This window comes from Crinia signifera, chromosome 7 (genome assembly GCF_055691185.1).
Source record: "Crinia signifera chromosome 7, ASM5569118v1, whole genome shotgun sequence".
In the NCBI taxonomy this organism is placed as follows: domain Eukaryota; kingdom Metazoa; phylum Chordata; class Amphibia; order Anura; family Myobatrachidae; genus Crinia; species Crinia signifera.
Window position 1 is genome coordinate 100910833 of NC_139223.1, and position 24042 is coordinate 100934874.

General features: G+C 43.7%; 1 protein-coding gene across 12 annotated transcripts in view; it reads left to right on the forward strand.

The window, feature by feature from the left end:
• Positions 1–24042, forward strand: part of KALRN (kalirin RhoGEF kinase) — an 856470-nt gene that overhangs the window by 728009 nt on the left and 104419 nt on the right. For all 12 annotated transcript variants that reach the window (XR_014450786.1, XM_083153542.1, XM_083153544.1 and 9 more), the window contains 8 exons: positions 1658–1785; positions 4791–4857; positions 5028–5131; positions 8175–8244; positions 9859–9945; positions 16045–16137; positions 16216–16266; positions 16916–16993. Coding sequence is in view for 11 of the 12 variants with exons in the window: in XM_083153542.1 (XP_083009668.1) it covers positions 1658–1785; positions 4791–4857; positions 5028–5131; positions 8175–8244; positions 9859–9945; positions 16045–16137; positions 16216–16266; positions 16916–16993 (678 nt within the window). In the remaining variant the exon portion in view is untranslated. The remainder of the gene's footprint in view (positions 1–1657; positions 1786–4790; positions 4858–5027; positions 5132–8174; positions 8245–9858; positions 9946–16044; positions 16138–16215; positions 16267–16915; positions 16994–24042) is intronic.

Below are 24042 nucleotides of genomic sequence, written 5' to 3' on the forward strand. Positions count from 1 at the left end.
GTTGCTGGTGTGTTAGACTGCTGACGATGACCTGAAAATAAATTCCCTGTCCATATTGTCCTCAGTGCAGTGAATCCTGTGGGCCTATTTTCAATGGGGGTTGAAGCTGTAGCTACATCCGCCCCATTGTTAATCTGGCCCCACCCTAGAAGTGTTTGGTTTTTCCTCATACAAGATATTCTTTGGGATCTCTAGTACCACAAAAATTGGTGAGTTACAGATTGCCATTAAGTAAGGTCCCAGGGCTGCATTTTTTAGGAACCTGCCCATTTGTCTGTTTTCCTATTTCATTTGTCAATGGAGCTATAGTGAATATATTTTATATGGCATGTATGTTACTAGTTACATTTATTCATGTTCAATCATAAACTCATGAACTATTTACAAAAATGACAAATACAGCAGGAAAATGCAGGTTGAATAAGCGATTCATTATGAAAGCACCTATTAACATTTTCTAAGCAATGCAGAATTTATATCTGAGCAGGACTGGATTAAAGGGGGTGCACATTGGGTCAGTAGCCCCGGGCCCCCCTCTAGCTAGGAGCCCCCTGTGGTTTGTGGTTAGTGCTGCATCTTTGCCTATCTGCCAATGTGACAATGATTAATGGTGCTGAGCATCGGGACCTGAGGCACACTGACTGCACAAGTGTGCAGTGCATTACTGGGAGTTGACTAAGTCCCATGACACCATGCACAAGAGGGCAGAGGCTGAGAGGTTCGTGCTGAGCGCTGATTGGTGGAGCTCATTACATGCTTCTCAGGCCCATGGAGTACAGTAGCAATAGCAGCCTCATCATGGGAGGGTTTATAATTAGAGGCAGCACTGAGCCTGTGAGGTCTCCTACAGTCCTACAGAGTAAGGTACATAGTGACAAACACAGGCTTTTTATGTGGTATGTATGTGTATATATGTATATATACACATATATATATATATATCTTTCCACGTGATCCGGCACTGTCCGCCCAAGAACTGTTGGGAACTTGCCCGGGTGCTCGTCCGGTTGTCAGGGTTGTCTCTGACCACATACAATAGTCCAAATAAAGCACGTCACTCCGGGTCTTGTATAAACAAAACGTAGTTTACTGGTGCCTACGGCGTTTCGGGCCAAGCCCGTCTTGGAAGACGGGCTTGGCCCGAAACGCTGTAGGCACCAGTAAACTACGTTTTGTTTATACAAGACCCGGAGTGACGTGCTTTATTTGGACTATTATATATATATATATATATATATATATATATATATATATATATATTAAACACTGCAATTACCCATTAACCAAGTTTATACTGCCTTTACTCTATGTTTTGACAGTGTAATATTCTCCCGTGCGGCCAGTAATGACAAGTGCAAGGGGGCCACCTTGTCTAAAGTGCCCCGGGATCCCCGAAAGCCTTAATCCGGCACTGTATCTGAGTGTATGTTACTATAATTACTCCTGCTTGTTCTGTCCTGCTCTGCTCCAACACATACTTCTGTAATGTTTTGGGCAGAGACAGTTTGAAAGGGGCACTTTAAATCAGGTGGAACCTTGGTTAATTCATTATCACTTTTCTCTCTAGTCAGTGAAATCTATAGCTTGCCTCTCTCCAGACAATAATAAGGTTATATTCTAAACCCATTTCCTAATTTAATTCTGCTTCTCTTCCCAGACCATTGACGGAGGTTGTTATCAGTTAAATTCTATGTCAGATGAGTATTCTAATGAAGGAATGGCCCCCTCACCTGTACCACGGAACCACGAGGAGGAACAGAAAGCAAAAGCACTTAGGGGAAGAATGTGAGATTTATTTTGGAAACTGTACTTCCTCTTCATTTCATTATATACCACCTTCTATTTCCATGTCTGGTCTTCTTTACCACCTAATCTTCCTTCATTCAACATGCACGGATGAGAATCTAATTCTAGTGTTGCCTGGTTCACATAGATGTTACCATTGAACATGCAGTGGCCTCTAACCAGCAACATCTTGTGTCTTGTTGTGATTCATGTGCTTTCAAACAAAGAGGTTTCTATTTGAGGGAAAAATAACATCTGTTACTAAACACTGGGGCCATTGTGTACTGAGTCGAGGCACAGCACCTTTGTTATGGCAGCTGTGTCTAGAAGGGAAACGGTCTTCTGTCAGACCACACTTAGGTCGACAGTCATTAGGTTGACCCCGGAAGGTCAACTGGCCCCAAGGTCGACAGGGTTAAAGGTCGACTTGACTTAAGGTCGACATGGGTTTAGGTCGACAGTCATTAGGTCGACATGAGTTTTTCACTGTTTTTTGAGCCGACATGTGCCGACAGGCGGTATTTCATGCCCTACCATCCACTAGGGCATGGTGGGAGAATAAAATAGTGTGCCGAGCGTAGTGATGCACCGTGCCCGAAGCATTGCGAGCGGCTGCGGTTCAACTCCAACTGCGTCCATGTCGACTGTGTCGACATTCGGGTAAAAAAAACTGTGAAAAACTCATGTCGACCAAATGACTGTCGACCTAAACCCATGTCGACCTTTGCCCATGTCGACCTTTGCCCATGTCGACCTTGACCCATGTCGACCTTGACCCATGTCAACCTTTAACCCTGTCGACCTTGGGGCCCGTCGACCTTCCGGGGTCGACCTGATGACTGTAGACCTAAGTCTGGTCTGACAGATGTACCGATTCCTTCTAGAAGCCACTAACACAGGAATACAGATGTTATATGTTCTACCTCTGCCTGCTGCCCAGTTCCTTTTGAAGAACACACTTCCCCAAAATCCTAATCTAGAGTGCAATTTCTCTTCCACATGTATAATACAATTTATCTTATACATACAGGGGTTGATTCTGGTTAGTTTGCTAAAGCAACTCATTCTTTAATGGACAAAACCATGTGCACTTCAGGTGGGGCAGATGTACATGTGCAGCGTGAGTTAGATTTGGATGGGGTGTGTTCAAACTGAAATCTAAATTACAGTGTAAGAATAAAACAGCCAATATTTACTCTGCACAGAAACAAAAATAACTTAACCAAATGTAACTCTCTCTGCACAAGTTACATCAGCCCCACCTGCATTGCTAATTATTTTGTCCATTAAAGAAGTAGTTTGCTTGCGCAAGCCAAACAGAATCACCCCCTCAGACTGCAGATGTGTCCACATACATCTAACTTATTTTAAAACAAATAATCAATAATACTACAATTAGGCTTGGTTATAGCAGCTCCCATACAGTTTACTGGAAAAAGTACTAACATCAATATAACAAAATTAGTGAGCGCTTTTAACCCTTTGAGTGCCAACATCTCTGTGAGAAATGCTCAAAATATCTGCTAAAAATGTAAGCCTCGCTCACATTTGTTATATACATTGAATAACAAATGTTGTGTAAAAATAGATTATAGTTCCTATATATGGAAAACGTTACAGGTCATTATGATGAATAAAAATGTTTGCTTGCCAATTTTCACACCTTTCACGCACTGTCGGAATTGCGACTGTCTGTGCGTCATACCACACCTGTTTCCACTTGCATGCTCTCTCTACCCTTCCAGAATGTTCATCTTCTCTGACCCAGAGCCAGGGCAGGCGACAGGGGGGGTCAAAGGGGACACTCGTACTGGGCCCCGACCAGTTGAGGGGCCCCAAGACTTTGAGGGACTCGGGGTCTGAAAGCATGGCTGCCTAATCACTTGTCTGGCTACCTGTACTAATGAGTTTAGTGACATCAGGCATCACACTAAACCACACAACACACAACGCACAATGCTGTGCCCTCCCATCTCTGCCCTCCCGTATTATATTACATTGCAAATATTAATTATCTATTTACTTCTAATAAAAAAAAAAATACATTCAATATGCAATGCAATAAGAATTTGCGTTCGGTGTTGGGGGACCCCCCGAGATATCTGTTGCCAGCCCTGCCCAGAGCTGGTCCCTTCATGTGCTCAGCTGTAAAGTTGCCTGCCTATGAAGACCCCCAGACACTACTAGACATAACCTATTACACCCAGGGTAATACAAGTTGCCTCCTCTGGTACCTCTGTTGGGTGGAATATATATTCCCTGGAGGTTATTACACAAAATGTCGACACCAGCCCTGCAATATGCTCATTGTGCACTCTTTTTTTTACTACTGTATTCTTTGTATTATGTGCTGTGCTTTGATGCCTGTAAAGCACCTTGAGCCCTGTTTAAATGGGTTGGGATCATTTGGTCTACAGCATGATGGTCGACGTGGGTCTAGGTCGACATGGTTCTAGGTCGAAAGGTCATTAGTTCGACAGGTCATTAGTTCAACAATGTATTGGTCGACATGGGTTTTTTCACTGTTTTTTTTACCTGAATGTCAAAACAGTCAACAAGGACACAGTTTAAAGTGCACCGCATCCCCTCGCATCTCTCGCTGCGCTCGCGATGCGTCGGGCACATTATTTTATTCTCCTACCACACCCTAGTGGATGGTAGGGCATGAAATACCGCCTTTCGGCTAAGAAAAAACAGTGAAAAACCCCATGTCGTCCTTTTGACTGTCTACCTAGACACTGTCGAGCTAATGACATGCCGAACTAACGACCTGTCGAACTAATGACCTTTTGACCTAGACCCATGTCGACCTTTTCCCATGTCGAACTAATGGGGTCGACCTAATGACTGTCCACTATGCTGTAGACCAAATGACCGCATCCCATTTAAATATTAAATTGTAACTTGATTTGAAATGTTGAAAGAATAAAAACTTATTTAATATTATTATTAATAATAATTATAATTATTATTATTATTATTATTTATGTTCTCTTCTAATACAGGTTTGTCCTAAATGAGCTGGTGCAGACTGAGAGAGATTATGTGAAAGATCTCGGTGTAGTGGTAGAGGTTAGTGTCTGTGTTTCCTATCTCATTATTCTGTAACCTTCTGCGTTCACTGCTGTTTATCTCTTTTACCTTAATTCAAGATGCAGGGTAGCTATCATTCACACTACACCTAACATGCAAATTGAACACAGATTTACCTGACACTCTTCATCCCATGTTCTCCTGTACAGAGCTTCATTCCCAGGATACAGGAGAAGGGAACTCCAGAAGATATGAATGGGAAAGATAAGATTGTGTTTGGTAACATTCACCAGATCTACGATTGGCATAAAGAGTAAGCATCATACAAGATAATATACTGAAAATACTTGACATAATTCTTGCTGTACCAGGAAATAGTCTCAATGAGATGCATTCACGATCTAATAATCCGTATACTGCAAACTCCTTTATGGGTTACTCCGCAGAGGTTGTGCCATTTTCTCTTCTTTTGTAAAAGAGGAGCTCAGAGGAAAAGAGGTACATGACACATCATCATAGATTTAGACGTTTGCTTCTATCAAGTAGCTTCTGCCATCTGGCGTCTACTACACTAGCTTCTAACATACAGTATATAGTAGCATGTGCCTATTTCTCAAGTGTAACAATATACAAATCCTTTCGACAATATTATATTTATTTATATAATTCAATAAAAAAAAAAGTAAGTTTGTGTCATGTGCCTCTTTTCGGTACTTGTTCCTAGCATGGCCACAATCGCGGCCATCGGGTGTAATTTTTAGTGGCCTGCGATGCGACCGACGCGATGCCCACGATTTTTCCATTGAAATGCATTGAAAACAGTGAAAATCGCGTCGGTCGGGTCGTATGCGGCCAAAAATGCTTAAATGGTCCACACGCGATGGCCGCGATTTCCCCATAGGGAACAATGTTAAATGGCTAACTTTACCCCCGATGACCACGATTTCCCATAGGAAACAATGTTACATGGGTCAATTTACCCAAATCATCATAGGGAACAATGGTAAATGGGCCAGAAACCCCAAAAAACACCCCTGAACATTGACATGTCCCCCCAAAAGTATTTCACGCCACCCCGCGATCAACGTTAACCCGAAGCGTGGCGAGGGGCGGTGGTACGCGTCCTCCGACCTTTTCATACCCCCACTATCCACGTCGGCGTGGAGTTGAGAATAGAATAGTTTGGCGAGCGCAGCGAGCCACCGAGCCCGAAGCGTGGCGAGCGCACGCGGATACTTTCACAGGTAAACGCGTCCCTTTGCGGGCTTCACAGGTATCCGCGTCCCCTCGCGGGGCTCGCTGCGCTTGCCACGCTTCGGGCTCGGTGGCTCGCTGCGCTTGCCACACTATTCTATTCTCAACTCCACGCCGACGTGGATAGTGGGGGTATGAAAAGGTCGGAGGACGCGTACCGCCGCCCCTCGCGGGCTCGCTGCGCTCGCCACGCTTCGGGTTCACGTTGATCGCGGGGTGGCGTAAACTACTTTTGGGGGGACATTTCAATGTTCAGGGGTGTTTTTGGGCCATTTACCATTGTTCCTATGATAATTTGGTTAAATTGAGCCATTTCACATTGTTTCCTATGGAAAATCGTGGTCATCGCGGGTAAATTGAGGCATTTAACATTGGTCTCTATGGGGAAATCGCGGCCATCGCGTCTGGCCCATCGCACCCGATTTTTTAGTGCATGCGATGGCCGCGATGCCCCAGATTTTACACCCGATGACCACGATCATGATCGTTGTGGCCGTGCTAGGAAACAAGTACCCTCTTTTCCACTAAGCCCCTCAAATGTGGCCAACCAGGAAGTTATTATTTAATATAGTCTCCTAGAGCTGCTTATTTTTCTGCTAATGGCTGCACCTATGTATCTGTTTTGTGTATTTCAACATCTTCTCATTAAAACTTGGGCAATCTCTAATGTAGTACAGAATGTCCCCTCTATGTCCCAAAAGAGTATGCCTCTGAAGTAGGCATTGGGCATACCAGCCTTTGGGGCTGATTTATCAATGTGAATTTACATTTTAAAGCTCATTGCAGGTGATAAATTGTGATCAAACCAATCAGCTCCTAACAGTCATGTGTTTGAAAAATAACTGTTAGCGGCTAACTACTGGAACATTTATCATATGCAACAAGTTTAAAATAGCTAAAATGCATTGATAGACGAGCCCCTTTATCTTTAGCAATATAACAATTAAAATAATAAATGTTGACATTATTGTAAGGGGTGTTTGGAATAATGTTGCAGTCTTTTAGGTTTGACATAGTTTAGAATTAGTTTAATGCTAGAGAGGTTCCTTTGATTGCTATGCAATCTTTGCTAACTCTGTACTATTTACATACAATTCATACAATCTACATTTGATTTGCACTATATAGTCAATGCTGCACTGTCTACTTGGCTTTTCAATTTCAGCTGAATTGGAGTGCGCATCGGCATCGATTTGTGATAAAAATATGTTCTATATCTATGCGATCCCGATTTGATTTTGACTATATAGTGAAAATTGAATGTCATATTATACCATGTGTACACAGCATTATATTTATGATCTTTATATGGTCTACACACAGGACGATTTCAGACTATTTTTAAGCGACATAACTAGATTGCTTTGCCCCTACATCTCTCCGTGTGTAGGGGCCATAGCGATGGGCTGTGTAGAATGTCGCTATCAACTGGCTATTAATATCCAGCATGCTGGATAAATCTACTTACAGTAATTGCTGGTCAATGCCAGTGTTCTCACCAGTGCTGTGTGCTGAGCCATCTTGCTAAGCGAGTGATCTATTATTGCTCAGAACCCTCAACAGATCTCCCCGTGTTTAGGCCCCTTAACAGTGTTAGCTGTGTCTATATTTCTAATATATGTATCGCTGTCCTGTGAATTGAAATGATGGTTGATATGACCAGATTCCATTCAACCTGTTTCTTTCCACATGAATCCTCCAATGACATTGTTACACATAATGTCAAACTGTGATTTGCATAGGACAAATGCTCTCAATTTCTCCTGTTTGGCTTATTTCTTTAGTTTTATTTAAAATATACATTATTATCATTCGTGGTCTGGCATTATTTATTTAGATATTTAGTCAGCAACTTATTGCACAGCACCCAAGAAATGGTTTTCTGTTTGCAGTGATCTATGCTGTTTAATGATATAATGGACTCATAACATTTGTACATTAAATTATTCTGTTGAACTTGCATGAAGACACTGTTTAATCCAATAACAATATAATATTTAGATATATACCAATACACTGTTGTATTAACTCCATTGTGGGTGAAAATACATTTATTTCCTGAAGCATCATCTCCGAAAGATTTATCTTTTTTTTTCTATCAGCTTTTTCATGGGTGAACTCCAGAAATGTCTTCCAGAGCCAGAGCGTCTCGCCCAGCTTTTCATTAAACATGTGAGTGGATTATTCTATACACGCTATGAAGCTTGTTTGATCAATATGGTGTACTGTATATAGTACTGAAGGGGATTATTTTATATTCCTGTAAATTCACTCTATATGCAGGAGACACTGGATATTTTAAAGGGTATAGGCACTTGTGTACTTGTGTAAAAATACTTTCAAACCACCTTCTCCAGTATGCTAAAAAATAAACCTGCCACAAAACTCTGAGAGGGAAAAGCCCCCCCAAGGACAAAATCAGAAATACAGAACATGAGGGAAATGAAAGAACATCCTTCAACAACAAGAACAACAGGGTAGACGGAAGGCATCCATTGTCCCCAAGTAGATACAGATAAAATGATTTACCTCTAACCTAGACAGGGCCTGACTAAAGGTTCCGGGTGCCCTAGGCTAATAGCTAATGTAATGCTGATAAATACACGTGTATGACCATACCCATCAGGGACTCTCGATTCATACTGCCCATGTGCAGGAAATAAAGGTTATACAACGGGCATGTAGAATCTAATGCTGGTGGCATGTAAAGGAGACTTTGGCTTTAGGCTGGCACAATGTACATAAAGTAATGGTTCAATCAGTAAGTTACATTGGCACAGCCATCTCATCTGGCAGTCAACTTAAGATCATGGGTATGGTATAACTTACGGACAGTCGGTATTCCATCCGCTGCAAATCTTTAGATTTCTATTATATTTTCTCTTCCACCATTCAGAAGTGACTAGAATCCTGTTGGAGAAAGAGGGGAATATTTGTTAAGCCTGGTGACGTGATAAAGTAGCTGGTACTTTATCACCACCCAATTAGCTCCCAACTGTCATGCTATGGGACGGGTGTTAAAATTGCAGTTAGGAGCTGATTAGCTGGTGCGTTACCAACGGCCACCTTTTCACTTGACCAAGTTAAATAAATCTGCCCCTGAGTGCTATATAGATCATTTATGTTTTTTATCATAGTAGTAGCAAATTGGATTTTCATGGCACTATCATGGGCCATGACCAACACCGGAGGTGCAGCTTTAATGTAGTTTTCCCCTCTCTTATGGTTGGAGCCAAGAGTTTCCAGATAGCCTAACACTATGTATATGATTTTGTTGAATAGAGCGGTTCATAAGTGGAAGGTTCTACCCCTATCCAGCACTTCATTCATGTCAGGCGTTCCCTGACCGAAACAAACCTGCCAGCAGCAGCCGTGAACTCTGAATTTTGTGTCCGTTTGCTGTACATAATGCACTGTAGCTTTGTGCTGACGTACAGTAAGTGTCTATCCTGCACTCTCTTGGGTTCTTGAAAAAAACTGGTTTATCACGGTGGAGGACCCTGAACTTTTAACATCTTATTGTACCTATAATCGCATCATTGCAATTTATAGACCGAGTATTCAGTGTCCCCTATGAATGAAAGTGAATATACTGTACATAGCATATGTCCACTGTGTCTGCTATTTAAGTCTGTAGAGTATATTCTGTACATAATGATCTACATTTAGAACTTGATGCACACTTTTCTACAGTGCTGACTCCTCCCTGAAGTTTCTTAAGAACTGCCCCTAATATTGTATTTACAACTAATTCTAATTATGTGTGTTCTGTATATATATATCTAGGAGAGAAAATTACACATGTATGTTGTGTACTGTCAAAATAAACCTCGCTCGGAATACGTGGTTGCTGAGTATGACTCTTATTTTGAGGTAAGAAAAGCTTTATATCTTTAGATTACTTTATCACAACAGAATATTTTGCACTATAGAAACCAATAATATTAATATTAGTTCCCTGGTATCTTTGTCTGACACCTTGCCTATCTGACAATTAGTTATTCTGAAGTATGAATCCCATTAAAAGATAAAGGTCCCCATACACGTACTGTGTAGGTTATGTTGTATGCAATTGTTGTATGCAATTTAGAATAGATTGCATTGCATCGCATTGCAAAACATATGCAATGTGATCTAGTCCAAATTGCATACAATAATTGTACAGGGTATGGGCACCTTAAAGGCCCCCAAACATTAGTCCGACTTGCCTAAGGACAAGCCGGACCTGATTGTCCCGGCAGCTCCCCTGGAGGGATCACATGCGATGGCCCTTTATGTGCCAAGTTTTGCATGTGATAAATCGCATGTGATTTATCACATGCAACTCCCAGGGAGCGGCAGGGGAGGAAGCCCATACAAACGAATAGGAAGCCATTCAGTGGCTGAGATATCTGATTGGCTGAGAGAGGTCTCAGCCAATCAGCAGCTTCCTATTCGTTTGTATGGGCTTTTTTTTCTTTTTGAAGTGCTCTGCTCTCACTGCACACTGATGCAGCGTCTTGTTCTGCCCGGTTCCCTGCGCCGCCGCCCCCCCCCCCCCCACCCCACCCCCTGCTCCAGGACAGCGGCATCCTCCCCTGCCCAGTTTCCTTCGCCCCCCCTGCTCACTCCGCACGGCTCTGTTAGCAGTCATTCCCCATCAGCTGCAGTCCGCGGCTCCAGGCAGCACATAAGATTTAGCAAATCTTATGTGCAGCCCGTCCGACCTCCTGACTCCGATCTGGTGTGCACGGGACCGTGCATTGGGTCGGAGAGAATGTGTGTGTGTGTATATATATATATATATATATATATATATATATATATATATATATATATATATATATATATATATATATATATACGATTTGGCCGATTTCACAGCATGATTCATCTGAATCGGGTGAAATCGTGCCCAAATTGCATAGTGTATGGGGGCCTTTAGACTTAAGGTCTGCCAGTTTGTAGATTATACAAAGTACTTAAAGGGAGTGAAAATGTAATTACAACAAATAAGAGTGTGATCTGATTTTAATAATTTTGCATTGTTTTTCAAAATTAGGCAACTCATTTGTGTCCCATACTCTGCAAATTAGGCCCTAAATTTACCTAGCTCCTGCTATGCAGTGATAGAGACCATAGTAGAATCTAAGGGGTGGTCCGGGGGTGCACCGGACCACCCATTAGACTGCCCGGCACCTGTACTTTTAAGTGTTAATTTACACCGCCGCTGCCTGGATTTCGCATTAAATATTTGTCCGCAGGACCTGGGAGGGCTCCACGCAGCTCCTCCCATGGTCCTTTGCGAAGCGTGCGTCCCATGACGTCGGGCGGCGCCGGCTCCTGCCCTGACTTCCTCCTCCTCCGTCCTCACTGTCCGGCTCCCTCCTCCTGCATCTGCTGCGGCTGGGCTAGCGCGCACACGTGTGTTTGTGTGGCGCAGCAGCCCAGCGCACAGCCATAAGACTGCTCCCCAGCTCAGCTCCTGCCTGTGGTCTCTGACAGTGCTGGTAAGTGCAGCAGTGAGAGTGACAGACTCACTGCTGCAGACAGTGCTGCCTGGCGGCACCAATTAAGGGCGGCACAGCAGGCTGACGTTCTTTTAAATAGCAGCATGGCAGAGCAGGTGGGCAGCGGCAAGTGATTCATCATATGTCACCCGCCGCTGCCCACCCGCTCTGCCATGCAGAGTACATCCTCGGCTATCTCCGACGGCGACCCTGCGCGTCCGGCTCTGCTGCTGGGTGAGTCCAGACTGCTTTACATTTTTTTGAGGTGGGCTACAGTACAATTTGTATGTAATATATATATATATATATATATAAGAAAATGGGAAATACCTAACTGTCCGCGCCCTAGTAGTGAGTAGCAGCAACTCTGAAAGTCCCCTGTTAGCCGGGACTCAAGACAGATAGAGATACAAGAAAGGAACAGAGTGCGCTTAGAGGTGAAAGTACACGACTTATTTTCCTCAGTTATAAAATTTATTCAAATAAAAAGCCAACACTTCGGCTTATATAGCATACACATTACATATAGTCATTATAACAATTGACATAATGTACAATTTTCCAATACAACAGCAGGCCCAACGCGTTTCGTCAGCTACGTGACTTCATCAGGGGCATTCGATGATTTAGTTGACAAAGATACAGTTGCACTTTATGTAGTATCTCAAAGAAAGGGGTACAGAGAATGTTTTTTTTGTAGGAATAGATGTTTCACCAGTAAACAGCGCTCTTGTTTAAACTGGCCCATACAAATAAACAGTATTATGTCCCAATAGCACTGAGTACACCCACTCAGTGGCAGATATCAACATCCAGGTCAGATAAGGCTGTGTAACCAGGAAGTATCTCTAGTGTATCCAAAAGCAGAATGCATGCTTTTGGATACACTAGAGATACTTCCTGGTTACACAGCCTTATCTGACCTGGATGTTGATATCTGCCACTGAGTGGGTGTACTCAGTGCTATTGGGACATAATACTGTTTATTTGTATGGGCCAGTTTAAACAAGAGCGCTGTTTACTGGTGAAACATCTATTCCTACAAAAAAAACATTCTCTGTACCCCTTTCTTTGAGATACTACATAAAGTGCAACTGTATCTTTGTCAACTAAATCATCGAATGCCCCTGATGAAGTCACGTAGCTGACGAAACGCGTTGGGCCTGCTGTTGTATTGGAAAATTGTACATTATGTCAATTGTTATAATGACTATATGTAATGTGTATGCTATATAAGCCGAAGTGTTGGCTTTTTATTTGAATAAATTTTATAACTGAGGAAAATAAGTCGTGTACTTTCACCTCTAAGCGCACTCTGTTCCTTTCTTGTATATATATATATAACAACACTGGTGACATCAGGGTCTCAATCCAAACGTCCACAGAGAGGACCAGCACTCCCAGCTATTTTTCAACAATGCACTCATGTGCGCAATTTATTCAGTAGTTCAAAAAGTACATAAAGCCAATACTCATCATTCTAGGAGCACAGCGTAGCTGAAGACAGCAGTGGGCAAGTCATCCACAAGTGCCCTGACGGGCCGTTTTCGGTGCATGAGCACCTTCCTCATAGGGTATCAACTGTTAGCTGAACCTGAACAAACTTATATAACGATATGTAATGAGGCTCACCTGTCGCCGCGTGGTCCGCCATGTAGCCGCATACACGTGTCCTCACCATTCCTCCATCCGGTCACTTTCTGCATGCTGCCGCAGCGTCCTCTGTCCGTGACGTCAGACGCCGGAACCAACCTGCATAATAGTGTTGCAGAGGAAGATGTATGAGTTCCCATGTCCCGGAACTGACGTAGAACCCATCGGTCACTATGGTGATCATGACACAAAACAAAATAACAAAATCAACTTGCCGCTGTTTATAAGGATAATGGGTAGCTACGGTTGGCGAAATGTATCACCTAGCTAATGTGTTCCCACTATGACAATCCCCACAGGCTTTTGAATGGCATTCAAATGTGATCTAGTCCACATAGTATTTGGGGACCGTAATCAGGAATGTTTTAAGCATGGGTATACATATATAAGAAACATAACAGTCAAAAAATAATGCAAAGATACAATATTAGGTGGTGAAAACCTGGTTCCAATCACAACACTCATAAGAACATGGCTAAACTGAACTCCTTATTTAGGCCGCTGGGTGCCATAGTTTTCAGCTCATAAATCCAGTAGCTCTCTCTTCGTAAGAGAGCTTTGTGTCTGTCTCCCCCTCTTTTCATTGGGGCAACATAGTCAAAAGGTAGGAATCTAAAGTCTTTCAATTGATTTCCTGCCTGGGCAAAGTGTCTCGCAACAGGGGGGGTAGTGGTCTCGATCTTGACCAGTGCCTTTTTGATGGAGGACCAGTGCATACCAATCCGCTCTTTGAGCATCCTTATGGTCTTGCCCACATATATCTTGTTGCATGGGCACTGGACCATGTAAACGACAAATTTTGTCTCACAGTCCATGCGATGTTTGATGGTATATTTATGATTGGTTTGTGGATGTTGCCAGCTGTCTCCTGTCATAATGAACTTGCAGTTCACACACTTCATGCATTTTTTCACTCCTACTCCCTGGTCCAGCCATGTGCTTCTCTTAACCGTTTTAGGTCCAATGTCATTGTAGACAATTTTTTGTCTTATATTGGCGCTCCTCTTGTAACAGAAAAGCGGAGTGTTTTGGCACTGCTGGCCTATCACTGGATCCGTTTTTAGTATATGCCAGTGTTTTGAGTATAGTAGATCTGATGAGGTTGGAGTTGATGGAGTAAGTGTTGGAGAATATTATGCGGCCCTCCTCTTTCTCTCTCTCTGCTGGGGTGCTAGTAGGTCTTCTTTTGGCATCCATCACTTCCCCCTGATCATAACCTCTATCCAAAAAACATTGTCCCATGGCATCCAAGGTCTCCTTTAGTTTCTCTTTGTCAGTTGTAATTCTTACTGCTCTTACGAGCTGGGAGAAAGGTAGGCCTTTATTTAAAGGTGCCGGATTGAAGCTGGTCGCCAGCAAGAGACTATTTTTTTCTGTGGGTTTTTTATAGAGGCTTGTTGAGAATTTTGACACATCTATTGACACTGTAACGTCCAGGAAATCAATTTTTTCACTACTACACGAGTGTGTGAATCTAATGGAACCAGGTATTTGATTAAATTTCTCCACAAATTTATCAAGATCGTCTTGGGTTCCAGTCCACACCATGAAAAGGTCATCTATAAAACGTACATACATGGCTATGTTATGTGAATATTCTACATCCGTCATGATATTACTCCTTTCATAATTGAACATAAATAAATTTGCATATGAGGGGGCCATGTTTGACCCCATAGCTGTTCCTTTCAGCTGCAAATAAAAAGAATTGTCAAAAAGAAAGTAATTTTTGTGTAAAATAATCTCAATCAATAACAACAAAAATTCTAACGGAGGACCGACATAGTGTGGACTGGACCCGACGCACAATCTGACTTCTTCAATGCCTTCATTATGCATAATGTTAGTGTATAAGCTAGTGACGTCTAGCGTCACTAGCAAACACCCAGTTGGTGGCTGACCAAATTGTTCCAATTTGTTGAGGAAATGGGTGGTATCCCTCAACCAATATGGGGTGTTCTGTACTACCATTTGTAGATAGTAATCCACATATTGGGATATTGGTTGGAAGAGGGACCCAATTGAGGATATGATGGGCCTCCCTGGTGGGGAAACCAGAGTTTTATGGATTTTCGGGAGAATGATTATATTAAAATAGGGGGGGTATGCCCCTGCATGGTGGTGGTATACGTGGTGAGCCTGGTAGGGAAGGCAGAGTCACAGAGTGGGCTCACCACAGCCTGTGGGCACAGGTTGGTGGTGCGGAGGGCTAGCGTTCCGTCCCCTCCGCAGTGCACCTGTTGATACGTTTCCCTTCGGACCTCTGTGCGGCGGAGCTGGTCTGCTTGCTTCCAGTCGGTGCTTGGTCGGTGCTCAGGAGGAAACTTATTCTGGTGTGTGTCGTGGGGTGTTTGACAAAACACTCTGCCTGTAAATTAGCATACAATTGTGCTGTAACATAATTTGTAGACACATGCTATTGACAAATGGTTACCAATGTATCACAGTGGTGGAAAAAATGGGGGAGAGACTTGCCCCTGTTAAGCCACACCCTTAAAATTAGACCACATCCCTTTTTAGGCCACGCCCCCTGAAAATTTCCGCACAAATGAAATCCCTCCAGTCTAGGACCATCCATTAGTATATTTCTAGATTCGCCTATGATAGAGACTTCTCCGTACTTCTGCAGCAGTCTGGATGCACATGGACACATTTTTGATTCATGGCATTACCATAAAAGATTTTTCATTGATCCTCTAATGTAAGCTCATTCACCTTACTAATAGATTTCAGGGCAAGTAGAGTGTTTTGCACTTTTACCTGTAGAAATAATTGTAAAATGCTTCTGGGAATATGTAGGGATTCATTTTAAATTTTGCCCATTGTACAGGAAGTAATGCAGGAAATTAACCAGAGGTTCACAATCAGTGACTTCCTCATTAAACCAATCCAGCGGATAACCAAGTACCAACTGCTTCTCAAGGTAAACAAAGAAAAAAAATCCATATTTTTAGACCAATAATGAGCCGACAACACAGTAATACATTTCTTTGTGTCACAGGACTTTCTGAAGTATAGCCAGAAGGCTGGCCTGGAGTGCTCAGACATTGAGGTTTGTGACTGCTGTGTACATGTAATTGGTGGCCCCAGTATAGGGAACTGGATAGGGAACTGGATAGGGGTTTTGTGGAACTCTCTGCTTCTGCCTAGGGAAAAAAGACAGGATTCTGTTCGGAGACTGCAACTGAATTTTGGTTCTGTTATAGGTTAGTGGCATTTAGCTGTTTTGTATTATATCAGTGACATAATCCAGTTTAGTTATGTAAGCTAATAGGCATAGGCATCACAATTTCTGGTGAGTGGAAGTGGTCATTTATTGGGGATGTTTTTTAAGTGTTGGAGGGGTCCAGGGCCATTTTTTCACATACAGGCAAATGTACTAAGCCTTCAAGAGTGATAAAGTGAAGAATGAAAGCATACCAGCCAATATGCCCCTAACTGTCATGTTTCAGCTGTGTTGGAAAAATGACAGGAGCAGGTTGGTGCTTTGTTTTTCTCTTCTTTATCTCTCTCCAAAGCTTAGTACATCTGCCCAACAACAAAGAAATTCCTGGAAGTGTATAGATCTACTTTATGCAGAGAGAACTTTGTCTATCTAGATTGGAATCAAGGGAGAGATGCCATAAGACTTTGGTTATATAAAAATAGCATACTTTCCATCTAACTGTGTAGTAACATTATGTTTTGTGTTGCTGTGACAGAAAGCTGTGGAGTTAATGTGCCTTGTACCAAAACGCTGCAATGACATGATGAATTTGGGAAGACTTCAGGGATTTGAGGTGAGGTTGATCTTCATTTTCTCCAATGCAATATTGCTTCAGTTTATTAAAGATACGTTTTCATTTGCTTCATGAGGCAGGAAGTAGAGTAAATATTTTTTTTTACATAATTATGATGTCCATCTTAGTCCCCTTGGAGGACCAACAATGGAGGTGTTGGATTTTTTCCAATTGAGCTATTGCGTCTCTTGCAGCTATTAAAATGTGTCAAAGTACATAGCCTGCGGGGCATTAAAGGGTACTTGTAGTTCCACAGTAATAAAAATAGTACAATAAATACACACTGACACAATGAAAATAAAACTTTAATACATCCATTACACACATACTTATACTTACCTATCTTGAACCCGTAGGTAGCCCTCGGTCCTGGTGTCCGGTGTCCTGTGTCGTCCTCCATGTCCATGTCTGCGGTCCGTGTTGTCCTCCAGGTCCATGGCGGTGTCCGGGTCCGAAGTAATCCATGTTGGAGCTGTGGAAGGAAATCCTACTCACCTGGTCCTGTGGTGAAGATGTCTTCTCTTGATCTGCCGTAGTCCAGGTATTCTTCAAGTTGCCGGCGCTCCCCGCCGACTTTCCTGGCTCCTGATTGGCCGCTAGGCAGCCAATAGAAATCATTCTGAGAAGAGGCGCAGAGTATGAAATATCTCTGCGTGTCTTCTCTGGACTACGGCGGATCAAGAGAAGACATCTTCACCACAGGACCAGGTGAGTAGGATTTCCTTCCACAGCTCCAACATGGATTACTTCGGACCCGGACAACGGCATGGACCTGGAGGACGACACGGACCGCCAACATGGACATGGAGGACGACACAGGACACCGGACACCAAAACCGAGGGCTACCTACGGGCTCAAGATAGGTAAGTATCAGTATGTGTGTAATGGATGTATTAAAGTTTTATTTTCATTGTGTCAGTGTGTATTTATTGTACTATTTTTATTACTGTGTAACTACAAGTGCCAGCGGGCCCTTTAATGCCCCGCAGGCTGGGACTTGTGGTTCTTCAAGTCCCAGCTTGCGGGGGAGGCTTGCTGGGACTCATAGTTCCACAGTTTTAAACAATAGTTTTTCATCTATTTTTTTTACACTGAAATCAGCCCGGTGGCCACCGCACAGGGCCACCGGGGACAGCACCAGGCTTCAGCCTGGTCAGGTAAGTCCTGGAGTGGGGGGACCCCTCCCCCAGGGCCCCTGCCCAGGCTCACTGGTCAGTAGGGTGATGTTTTGGCCGCGGGACCTTATATAATAAGTGTCCCCCGGCTGTGACATTACCCTGCTGGCTGGTTTGGCCTGGGGCTGGTTCTTAAAATACGGGGGACCCCTAGTCATTTTGTCCCCCGTATTTTGGGAACCAAACCCGGACCTGGAGCCTGGGGCTGGTTGTTAAAAATCGGGGAACCCCTATTTGTCGGGTTCCCTGATTTTTAATTACCGGCCCGACTCGTTCAGCCTGGTGCTGGTTTCAGCTGTGGGGGGGACCCCACAACGTTTTTTTTTTATATTTATTTATTTTTCATTTTTTTTTACACTAAAGCCTGCACGGGGCTTAAAGCAAATACGACTGTGAAATCAAGGTGTATTTCCCTGCCATATTTTCGTGGCTGTTTCACGCCAATTAGCAGCCGTATTATCTATATGGCTGCTTAGTAAATCAGGAACCACCATTCTTTTGAATGGTGATTCCTGTCGTATTCTATCGATGGTGTAGACATTCGTATTTGTAAATACAAATATGAATGTCCCATCTTTAGGAATACGAAATGCTGTATTTTTGGGATAGTAAATCCCGGAAATACAAATGTGTAAAAAATAGATGTATTTCTGCCTACGAATACACCTATTTTTTACGAATTCATATTACTAAATTTTCCCCTAAGTGCATGTCGGCGATATCAGCCAGATTATATCACACACCGGGGGAAATTTACTAAGAATACAAATACGAAAATGTGTATTTGTATTTTTAATACACCTGAATACGAATGCATAAGGCTGTTATAGCCGTATGCAAATTTGTATTCCCGTAAATTACTAATCAGTTGTATTTGACTGATTTGCATTTTCCGATGGCGTATTGATTCATATTTTTTGCCGATACGAATTTGTGGGGTCCCCCCCACAGCCATAACCAGCACCAGGCTCAAACGGCTATTTGAAGAACATCTTCACACGCTGTCTCTCCTCCCGCTGACTTAGTGCTAGTTAACCCACTGGTTCTAATCAATTTAATGGGGCTATATATATCAATTTACCAGCTATAATATAAAGCTATATAAAGCGCAACAAAATATGCTGTGCTATATAAGAAACTGTTAATAAATAAATAATAATAGCCGCGCTGGCTGAGGCTCTGTTTTTTAAACCCCAGCTACTGTCTCGGCTGCTAGGCCAAGCAGCTAATAGTATTATGCGTCTGGCACACTAGTGTGATATAGAGCCGCTGGTTATATTATGAGGTTCATTCACTCAGGGGCGCCGGCTTACGTTTTTGCCGGTGGGTGCTCAAGGGTCCTGGATGGAGGTAGGCAGGGGGTTCTGGCAGCGCCGCAGCGGGGTCCTGGCAGCGCCGCAGTGGGGTCCCAGCAGTGGATATGCCGTCAGCAGCGGGGGTCCTGTCGGAAGATGGGAACTAGCAGTGGTATTAATACCGCCACTAGTTCCCATCCGCCTCAGGGACCCCCGCTGCTGACGGCATATCCACTGCTGGGACCCCGCTGCGGCGCTGCCAGAATCCCCGGCGGTGAGCTCCGGCCTTCCGGAGCACCCACGGTTTCGGCACCTATGCATTCACTGGTGTTTGTGCTGTGGTTAACAGCGTGTTGGCTGCATAAGCCAGGCTCTCTCTCACGCTAACCCGGCTTCAACATCACTAACACACTAATTATATTCGATATTGTGATTTCGTATTTAGGCAATATATTTATACTGGATCATAGTGGTCCACATATGAGTTTTTACTACTGTTTAGACACACAGGTAAGACATAGACATTTAAAGCAGTAGATTTACTGAGCCAACGACCGTTTCACGAGGCTTTATCATGGCATCCATTTACAGAATTGTGTGCCCCGCTTGGGATCGAATGCACGACGCACGCAGTGTAAGCCCCTTACCATACCCACTAGGCCATAACCATGCTGGAACTTGTAGTTCCACATCTTAACCCAATAGTTATTCATATTTTTTTAAACATTTATGGCTATTACCCCGGTGCCCACTGCCCAGGGGCACTGGGACGGCAAGGCTGGCCAGTCAGGGGTTAATACTTTGGCAAGGGGAGCTTATATAAAAAGTCTCCCCCAGCTGTGGCATTAGCCCGCTGGCTGTTTGGGGCCCGGTGCTGGTTTACGAAATACGGGGGACCCCTAGGGATTTTAACCCCCATATTTTGGGAACCAGTCTTGTCCTGGTTATAGAGATACAGAGGGACCCCAACTTTGTTTCCTCCCTTACACCCAGTCTTGCGAGGTGTTATTTATTGACTATATATATATATGTATGTCTGGTGTTACATACAACTGATTTGAGTCCAAAGGCAGCAGAAGAGCAGGGACCTGTCCATTATTCCATTTTTTCCGTTATTTATTGACTGTCATTTTCTCACTGGTTGTTTGAATGTTCGGTACTTGTGTATTATCACGGCGCCCATCGCATCGCATACCACAAATTAAGGTATGCGATGGGACCCGATTTTCGGGTCCAAAGACCCGCACTGTACAATAAATTGTATAAGCACTCTGATGGGTGATTACTATGTTAAATGCACCCCCATTGTTAACGCCACCCCCACTATCAACACCACTTCACAAGCAATCGCACATGTAATCGCACAAGTAATCCGCGTCCACTCGCCACGCTTCGGGCTCGGTGGCTTGCTGCACTCGCCACACTATCTAAAATCAACTCCACGCCGACGTGGCTAGTGGGGGTATGAAAAGGTTCGCATTGATAGCGACCAATGCAATGCCGTACGATGGAAATCTTGGGCGCCGTGATAAAACACAAGTACCGAATGTTCTAACAGTTTTACTAGCTTACTGTTCCTCCTTCCTTTCTGGTCTCTGTTAAAGAAGTGCTGAAATCATGCAGATGCACTGGGGGGACTTCAGTCCCAACCTCTGCAATCCCATGGTCTAGGGTCGCCTAACCTGCTTAAGAGAAGAGCAGTAAGTGACTAAAAATGATATTTATATATATATATATATATATATATATATATATATATATAGCGCGGTGGTATAAGAATATACACAAACAGCGGCACTCAATGGGTTTTTTAAATGGTGTATTCAAGCGGTCCAACGTTTCGGGGACTAGCCCCTTTGTCAAGGTGCAGGAAAACAAACAATAACAGTGATCGTACATCAAACTTATATAGGTAACAATTTACCGTGAGGCGCGCTCATTCAGACGCCGGGGAGCCCGCTGCCGGAAGCCGCTCTGACCGGAAGTCGGTCGCATGGGTGTGGGTGGTGTCTTCTGCGTGTCAGCGTCATGGCGCTGGAACGCAAGCTTCAGAGAAATGATGGCGGCATGCGGAAACATCTATCCGGCGCCGTCTGAGCAGCACCTAAAAGATGTGACATAAACAATAAAAATCGTGTGACGTTAATGGGTATAATATTAAAATGAAGTAAAATGGCATTTTACTTCATTTTAATATTATACCCAGTTTTCTACATTAGCCGCCGGTCTCGCTGTTTTGGGGAATTCTCGCCGTCCTGTGACGGCGAGGATTTCAACAGAACGTTAAATACAGCGAGCGGCCGCCGCAGGGGTTAAACAGCGAAGATCCCTGATTTTCTGCAATCCTCGCTGTTGAACCCCCTCTCCGGCCGCATTGGATACCTGCCAGTGACTTTCCATATCGGGGCCGTCGTTGCAGCCTTTAAAACTAAATTACACTTTCATGTCTCGCAGAAGATTTCTGAGTTTGGTTTAAGGCCCAGTACTCTAAACCATGTTTGCCCACTGACGCACCAACGTATGCCTCTAATACTCACAACTACACACACACACCCATCCATCCATGCCTCCAATACTCACAACTACACACACACACACACCCATCCATGCATCTCACGACACTACCTGCAGGGTTTAGGACTTTAGCACACTTCATCACGGTGTGCCACAGTACACTTTACTATTTTTGGACACCAACGTGATTTCACCACACACACACACATCCATACTGCCAATACTCACAACAACACACACACAAACACACCCATCCATGCCTCTAATGATCACAACTACACACACACACACACACACACACAACCATCCATCCCTCCAATACACACACACCCATCCATAACTCCAACACTCACAACTACACACACACACTAACACACACCCATCCATGCCTCCAATACTCACAACTACACACACACACACATCCATGCCTCCAATAGTCCCAAATAGTTTTGCACACTTCCATTTATGTGTTCTAATATTTACATTTGGTTAACTGCCCCATCAAAACTCACAGTGTAAGACAGTACACTTTACTACGTCTGACCACTGACGCACCAACGTGATTGTCAACCACACGCTCACATCTATGCCTCCAATACTCACAACTAAACACACACACACACCCATCCATGCCGCCAATACTCACAACTACACACACACCCATCCATGCCTCCCATATTCACAACTAAACACACACACACACACCCATGCATGGCTACAATACTCACAATTACACACAAACACACACACCCATCCATGCCTCCAATACTCACCACTACACACTCACACACACACCCATCCATCCCTCCAATACTCACATCTACACACACAGCCATCCATGCCTCCAATACTCACAACTACACACACACACACACACCCATCCATGCCTCCCATAATCACAACTAAACACACACACCCATGCATGCCTACAATACTCACCATTACACACACACCCATCCATACCTCCCATACTCACCACTACACACTCACATCCATCCTTCCCTCCAATACTCACATCTACACACACAGCCATCCATGCCTCCAATACTCACAACAACACACACCCACATCCATGCCACCAATACCAACTACACACTCTCACACACACCCATCCCTCCAATACTCACATCTACACACATACCCATCCATCCCTCCAATACTCACATCTACACACACACACACACACACACACACACACACATACATGCGTCACATAATCACAACTCACATTTTAGACTCACATCTGCAATACACATGCACCTCACACAACTTCACCTAACACATCCCCACATCTATTTACACTCTCTAGCACCTTCAACCACCGAACATAACTCTACACCACCATATGTAAGTACCACCCAACACCCCCTAGCACTACTCCCCTCCTCCCTTTTTCATCTCACACTATATTGTGTGGGTTTACATCTCAGCCCGGTAGATACAGGGGTTTAAGGTCCCTTGGGTCGCTGCTGCCCTCCAAACTCATGGTGTACCACACTACACTTTACTATGTTTGCCCACTGCTGAACCAACGGAAGTTTAAAACACACATCCATTTCTCCAATGCAATTATATGCACTTTTATTTAACAACATTTATCTTCTCACTCAGAGCCGGCCCTAGCATAAATGACGCCCTAGGCAAGATTTTGGCTGGTGCCCCCTAGCACCGCCACTAGTTCCGCCTCTGACCCTGCTCCCCTTTCCCAGCACCATCAACCCTCATCATAGCAGTCATCATTTTGGTGCTCCTACCTGCAATATTTTGAATAGAAACCGTGCACACATTTGGTGCGCAGCCCAAACAGGGGTGTGTTCTTGCTGGGAAGGGGCATGGCCACACAATTTTACCCCCAATTCAAATTATGCCACACAGTAGTGCAACTTTATTCACATTATATCATGCGATGGTGTCCCTTATTCACGTTACATCACACTGTAGTACCACTTTACCTTATATACATTACTCCTCACATTATTCACATTATACCCTTAGAAAAAATATTGTATTTTATCCACCTCCATGGCCACACTGCAACCCAGCACAAAGCAGTGTGTGCTGGGC